A 6,352-nucleotide genomic window follows, 5' to 3' on the forward strand; every position below is an offset into this window, starting at 1 on the left:
GACGTCCCATCCCTCACGCGCGGCCGGGTCCCCGCGCAGGCGCGCAGCCGCCGAGCCCTCCCGGCCGCTCTGGACACGCGCGGTCTCGGCAATGGCGGACCCGGAGCTGCAGCTCGTAGCGCGGCGCATCCGCGCCTTCCCGGATTTCCCCATCCCGGGCGTGTTATTCAGGTGCGGGGAGGCCGCGTGGGGCTGGGCAACCAGAGGGCCCCGTTGAGCGTTGGGTCCCCGCCGGCCCAGGCCGTTGTCCCGCCGGTAGGCTGGGGCTGTCGGGGTACCCGGGGGCTCTGCCCCAGGGGATTGCCGCCCCCACGTGGGGACCCGACCTCCTGGTCACCAGCCCTGTCCTTGCGCGTCAGGGACATCTCGCCCCTCCTAAAGGATCCCGACTCCTTTCGCGCCTCTATCAATCTCCTGGCGAACCACCTGAAGAAGACCCATGGCGGCAAGATCGACTACATCGCGGGCAAGTGGAGGGACCGGGGCAAGGGGGCCCTGGCCCCTCAGGATCTCCAGGGCTAGCGCTTCCTGCCCCCACGTCCTCGCCTGGGAAGCCGCGACGTGGAGGGAGGGTTCACTGGATTTGGGCCAGACCCCAGAAGGTGGGGGTTCCTTTCACCTGAGCCAGACAGACGATGGAGGGAGGAACGATCTCACCTCTCCTTGAGAGAGGGCTTTGGTCGGAGGGTCCTTCAGGGAACCTGCCAGCGTGGTGCTTGGGTGATAACTCTCGCGTGGGCTGTAAGGATAGGCCCACTGCCCCATACTTTGCATCCCTGAGAGCAGCAGCAGGCCTCTCCAGCTGCCTGGGGAACTGCCTCTGCTGAGTGGATACCAACTGTGGGTCTTGGGGCTGAGGAAGTTTCCACTCTCAGCCCTCTGTCACACACACCCCCTAAGCTCAGCCCTGGCTCCCTCACTTCCAGCCTACCCCCAGCACGGTTCTGGACTCCCCAAACTTCCACCCTTAACTCAGCCCTGGGTCTCCTGCACTTCTAGGCCACCCAGCTCAGCCCTAGCCCCTGGCCCCTACATATCCAGGCCAGCTGAGGTGAGGACTCAGTGTGGTGTCCTTTGGTCTCTCTGATAAAAAGACCAGTCCCGTTCAGCCTGTCATAGCCCTTGAACAGTAGTTGACTATCGTGTTGAGTATCAGACACCTGATGCTGGCCCTCCCCGAAACTCGACTCTCAGCCTGGGCCTAGAATCTCTTCTGCAAGGACATAGACATGGGGCTCTCTCCGGTCTGCCTCAAAGCTTGGGAATAGCTTCCTTATCCAAACCTGGCCTCACCCAGGTGGCCAGCCCCTCTCAGTTGGGCATCCAGGGCCCACGTGACCACAGGGGCTACAAGATGCCGGTGCAGGAGAGGGCTTTCCTTATCATTGATGCTCCAATTCGGTAACATGCAGTCTCTGAGGTGTGCCCCCAGAGTGATTCTGAGTCTCCTGATTGTGGCACAAGGACACCCCTGGGCACTGGGGGCACACGGCAAACCAGGAAGGCTCCTTCTTAGGGGCATGTGTCTCCCTTTCTATTTCCAGGGCAAGTATGGCCACATAAAGTGAGGCTCCACATTAATGCGCACAGCTAGGCAAGGGCTGCATTGAAATAAGCTGTTTCTCCTCTGGAGAAAGGGCTCCTAACAATTAAAGAGCTTTCCGTGAGAAATCGTGAGGAGTTGTATGAAGCATCTCAGTCAGTCAGCTTTTCTGGACCGTGGAGCTCCTTCTCTATCACAGCGGGGTATATGCAGGCCTTAGCATTTCCTCTACTTGGAACAAGGCCAGGGGGTTGGGGCAGTTAGCAGACGGTCCCCTTGCATAACGGGTCAGGCACGGGCCCCACTCTGTGGCCACCCACACCCTAAGACCTTACCGTCTTGCCCCTTACTGGCCTTGGGTGTTTCCCATGCTGACCTCATCTGGGCTACAGTAGAGACAGTGGCAGCTTCCACACTGCAGCCAGTTGGATGGGCTAGGTCATGGCCTGGGTAAGGCAGGAGTGTAGAAACTGCTAAGTCCAGAAGTGCTTGGAATAATTGCGTGTTCTTTCTGAATTTTCATTTCCTAGAACTGGACACCTCCAGGCTGTGAAAAGTTGGGGAAGTGCCTGACACCCCCAGAGTCTGTCCCCGAGAAGTGCTCCTGGCCCCACTAGCACCTGCTCAGGTTCAGGCCAGGCCCGGGACCTCCCACTGGCCCTGCAAGTGTCTGGGGGTAGGGTCTGGCCTTGGCCCCCACACTGGAAAAGCCCCACCTGCCCTCTGCCCTGCCTACCACCAGAGGATGTCAGCTGCAGCCAGCAGCAGGACCTGCATGGCTACACTACCTGGCCCTGGAGTCACTCCTCAGCCTTCCTCCTAGGCCACCTGACCCTGCTGCCTTGAGCGTGAGGCTGTCAACTGCTGCCAGCAGATCTCAGTACTCCTACCCGTCTTCCCACTCAGCAACTATCACCTCCAGGCTGGCCTTGTCTGGGGCCTGGCCTGCATCCCAGGACCCACAGCCGTGCCCACCTGTCCCCTCAAGCACTTCAGCCCCAGTGTGAAGGAGGCTGAGCCAATCCTGTGTTGAGCCCCTGGTGCTGCACAGAAGGGCCATCCCAGCACCACCTCCCTGTACCACCCCATGTGCAGGGGGAGGAGGCAGAGGGATCCTCGACAGCCAAGGCCTCCCTGGCCCAACGGGGACAGTTGATGCCACTGCTTTCCTGGGGACATAAAGATGTCAGCGCCCTCGATTTTCCATCTTTCAGGGATCTAGACCCCTAACCCCAGCACACCGTGAGGTGTGACTGCACCTTACAGCCATCCCGCCTGCCCTCCTCCTCCTGGCATGTGGTGTGGCAAAGAATGAGGATGAGCCCTTTCACTGGCCCAAATCAGATAAGCCTAAACAACCAAACGCGGACCCCAAGATCCTCTCCGTGAAGGCACGAGGAGCTCCTTCCACTGATTGGGGTTTTCACATCTGCAGTGATTGTCTTGCCAAAGCCGTATTGCTATACGATTGGTAAATTATGAAGAAAAGGTTTAGAATAAAGTAACGGGCATTTTAGCTTTTTTTTTTTTTTTTTTAATGAGATTGTTTTAGAGAAGTTGTCCCTAGGGTTCCCTGCCGACGCTGCCCCAAGGACCTGTCGGGTCGGGTGGCCGAAACCAGGAGGGGATTTCCCTGAAAGCCCGGCAAGGCTGCGTAGACGCCATATTCCATCAACCTTAACTCGCACCTCGGCCCTGCGCGAACGTCCCTGAGGAAGGGATGCGTCTGTTCCGGGTACAAGAAATAAGCAAGCGTCTCAAAGTCAATACTACCTAAAATTCGATGAAATACGGAACTTCCTACAAGGAGCGGCAGGCCCCGCCCCCAGCGCCGCGCCCGAGGTCCCCGCCTCGCAGACGTCCCATCCCTCACGCGCGGCCGGGTCCCCGCGCAGGCGCGCAGCCGCCGAGCCCTCCCGGCCGCTCTGGACACGCGCGGTCTCGGCAATGGCGGACCCGGAGCTGCAGCTCGTAGCGCGGCGCATCCGCGCCTTCCCGGATTTCCCCATCCCGGGCGTGTTATTCAGGTGCGGGGAGGCCGCGTGGGGCTGGGCAACCAGAGGGCCCCGTTGAGCGTTGGGTCCCCGCCGGCCCAGGCCGTTGTCCCGCCGGTAGGCTGGGGCTGTCGGGGTACCCGGGGGCTCTGCCCCAGGGGATTGCCGCCCCCACGTGGGGACCCGACCTCCTGGTCACCAGCCCTGTCCTTGCGCGTCAGGGACATCTCGCCCCTCCTAAAGGATCCCGACTCCTTTCGCGCCTCTATCAATCTCCTGGCGAACCACCTGAAGAAGACCCATGGCGGCAAGATCGACTACATCGCGGGCAAGTGGAGGGACCGGGGCAAGGGGGCCCTGGCCCCTCAGGATCTCCAGGGCTAGCGCTTCCTGCCCCCACGTCCTCGCCTGGGAAGCCGCGACGTGGAGGGAGGGTTCACTGGATTTGGGCCAGACCCCAGAAGGTGGGGGTTCCTTTCACCTGAGCCAGACAGACGATGGAGGGAGGAACGATCTCACCTCTCCTTGAGAGAGGGCTTTGGTCGGAGGGTCCTTCAGGGAACCTGCCAGCGTGGTGCTTGGGTGATAACTCTCGCGTGGGCTGTAAGGATAGGCCCACTGCCCCATACTTTGCATCCCTGAGAGCAGCAGCAGGCCTCTCCAGCTGCCTGGGGAACTGCCTCTGCTGAGTGGATACCAACTGTGGGTCTTGGGGCTGAGGACAGACTCCCCTAGGCCAGGCACGTTTTCTTGTTCCCCTTCTACAAGTGTGTATTGAGCTCCTGCTGTGTGCCAGGCCTTTGACCTAGTTTAGGGCTTCCTGAAGGCAGATAAGAGATCCTGGAGTTCCCTGAGGGTTGTGTCTCTAAGTGAGAGCTCCACTCCCTGACTCTCCCATGGCTCCTAGCCGCCTTGAGGGCACAGCACTACTGTTCCTCCTCTTCAATTTGGTGTGTCCTGCGGAATCTGGAATCCCTCCCTTACCACACTTCTCATGGAACACTGCAAGAGAGAGCCAATCACTAGCTCCTGGGGTGTAGACACTGCCTTTAAAGATGACAAGAGTTGTGTGCTGAATGTGTGTCATTACTACCAGCCCACTTAGAGACCATAGCTGAGCCTTAGAAAGAGGTTAAGTGACTTCCCCGAGGCCATCTGGCTAGCCATCTGGCTACTTAGCCTTGTAGGATGGCCCTAGTCCCTGACTCCAGCGCCTAGCCACCCAACAGTCATAGGTGCTCAGTCTACATTCCCTAAATGAATGGGTATCATTGGCCTTTTAGCTGGTGCCAACAAGGCTAGGCACCCTATGTCACTGTGGTGACTCCTTGTCATTGTCCAGCCCTGGCCTGTGGGTACCCCCATGCTATGCTACCACACAACTGCCCCAGAAACATCCCAGCTCTCACCAACAGGCCTAGACTCTCGAGGCTTTCTGTTTGGCCCCTCCCTAGCCCAGGAGCTTGGCTTGGGCTTCCTGCTCATCCGAAAGCAAGGGAAGCTGCCGGGCCCCACCGTGTCTACCTCCTACGCACTGGAATACGGGAAGGTGAGAGGGCTGAGGGCTGCTGCCATGGACCCTCCGTTCCTAAAGGGAGAGTTGTGAAGTCAAGTAGAGCTGCCATGATTGGAGTGAACATGAGAGCTCAGAGAGGCTGAGACACTGGGCCAGGCTCACACAGCTGGTAAACAGCGGGGTGGGTTGAAGCCAGGACCCAGGTGGTAGCCCTATGTCAGCTCCCAGGCTCCGCACACCAAGGCCCTTCCCAGAGAGATTTGGACCACATGCCTGTTTCTCATCCACAGGCTGAGTTGGAAATCCAGAGAGACGCCCTGGAGCCAGGGCAGAAGGTGGTCATCGTGGACGATCTGCTGGCCACTGGTGGTGAGAGTCTCCCCTGAACGAAGAGGGCCTGGCACCAGGGAGTTGATGGGGGTGGAAGAAAGTACCTCGCCATGTGCGTGAGAAGTGAATTAGTGCCTCAACACTAGTTTACCCTGTGTACCAGATGGGAGCCTGGTTGCAATGCCAACTCTTTTTGCCCCCAACCTCTGAGTGGCCCAGGCTGCATGAGGGTCTCACTCTGCTCCTCCCACCACCACCCCCAGGAACCATGTGCGCAGCCTGTAAGCTGCTGGACCAGCTGCATGCAGAGGTGCTGGAATGCGTGAGCGTGGTGGAGCTGACCTCGCTGAAGGGCAGGGAGAAGCTGGGGCCCGTGCCCTTTTTCTCCCTCTTGCAGTATGAGTGACCCAGGCGCCTTTCCCAACACCAACTGGAAAAAGTACAGCCTGTTGCTACAGTGACCTCCAGTGGCCGCCAGGGGGCACTGACTGCCCACTTGGACTTTTTAAAATCCTTTCCTAGGGTTGAGTGACTTTCCAGCACCTGGGACCCTTCCTGCAGGTTCTGGAGGTGCAGAGGTCTAAAGCTGATAGCCCAAGGCAAAGCCAAGCCCAGGCTGCTCAAGTTCTTTTACAGAGAAATGAAAACATGAATAATCAACTTTGCTAGAATGGTGTTTTCTTCAGTCATTCAAGGTGGGATCTGGGCCTCAGGGCCAGGAGGTGGGGAGCAGGTGTGGGGACCCCATGGTTGGGTGTGCATGCCTGCTTTTAAAGCATTTACAGCAGTTTGTGGTTCTCTGGTGGGGGAGCAGACCGTTTAGGAAGCAGGTGCTGCCCAAATTGGGTTCCCATTGCTGCTGTCATAAATGACACAAACTCGGTGGCTTAAAACAAGTTTATCAGTTTTAGAGATTAGAAGTACAGTTGTCCCTCAGTATCCATGGGGCAGGGGAGGGGATTTATTCCA

At 58.6% G+C, this 6,352-nt stretch overlaps 2 protein-coding genes across 3 annotated transcripts in view; both read left to right on the top strand.

The window, feature by feature from the left end:
- GALNS (galactosamine (N-acetyl)-6-sulfatase) overlaps nt 1–3,064 on the top strand; it is a 31,287-nt gene extending 28,223 nt beyond the window's left edge. Inside the window, exon 14 of the mRNA XM_011371881.2 lies at nt 2,074–3,064. Coding sequence (XP_011370183.1) covers nt 2,074–2,160 — 87 coding nt within the window. The 3' untranslated portion in view covers nt 2,161–3,064. The remainder of the gene's footprint in view (nt 1–2,073) is intronic.
- A 345-nt stretch (nt 3,065–3,409) lies between these two features.
- On the top strand, nt 3,410–6,054 carry APRT (adenine phosphoribosyltransferase). 2 transcript variants are annotated; one of them, XR_896562.2, is made up of 5 exons: nt 3,410–3,570; nt 3,759–3,865; nt 4,953–5,086; nt 5,344–5,495; nt 5,647–5,726. XR_896562.2 is itself a non-coding variant. In XM_011371883.2 (5 exons), the coding sequence occupies exons 1-5, from the start codon at nt 3,491–3,493 to the stop codon at nt 5,787–5,789; spliced, it is 543 nt and encodes a 180-aa protein (XP_011370185.1). In that variant the 5' UTR covers nt 3,410–3,490; the 3' UTR covers nt 5,790–6,054. The 2 variants fall into 2 exon arrangements, 1 of the variants encoding a protein (XP_011370185.1); XM_011371883.2 differs by having other exon boundaries at nt 5,344–5,422; nt 5,647–6,054.
- Nucleotides 6,055–6,352: the final 298 nt, after the last annotated feature.

The sequence above is a fragment of the Pteropus vampyrus genome, unplaced genomic scaffold, assembly GCF_000151845.1.
Source record: "Pteropus vampyrus isolate Shadow unplaced genomic scaffold, Pvam_2.0 Scaffold196, whole genome shotgun sequence".
Lineage (NCBI taxonomy): Eukaryota > Metazoa > Chordata > Mammalia > Chiroptera > Pteropodidae > Pteropus > Pteropus vampyrus.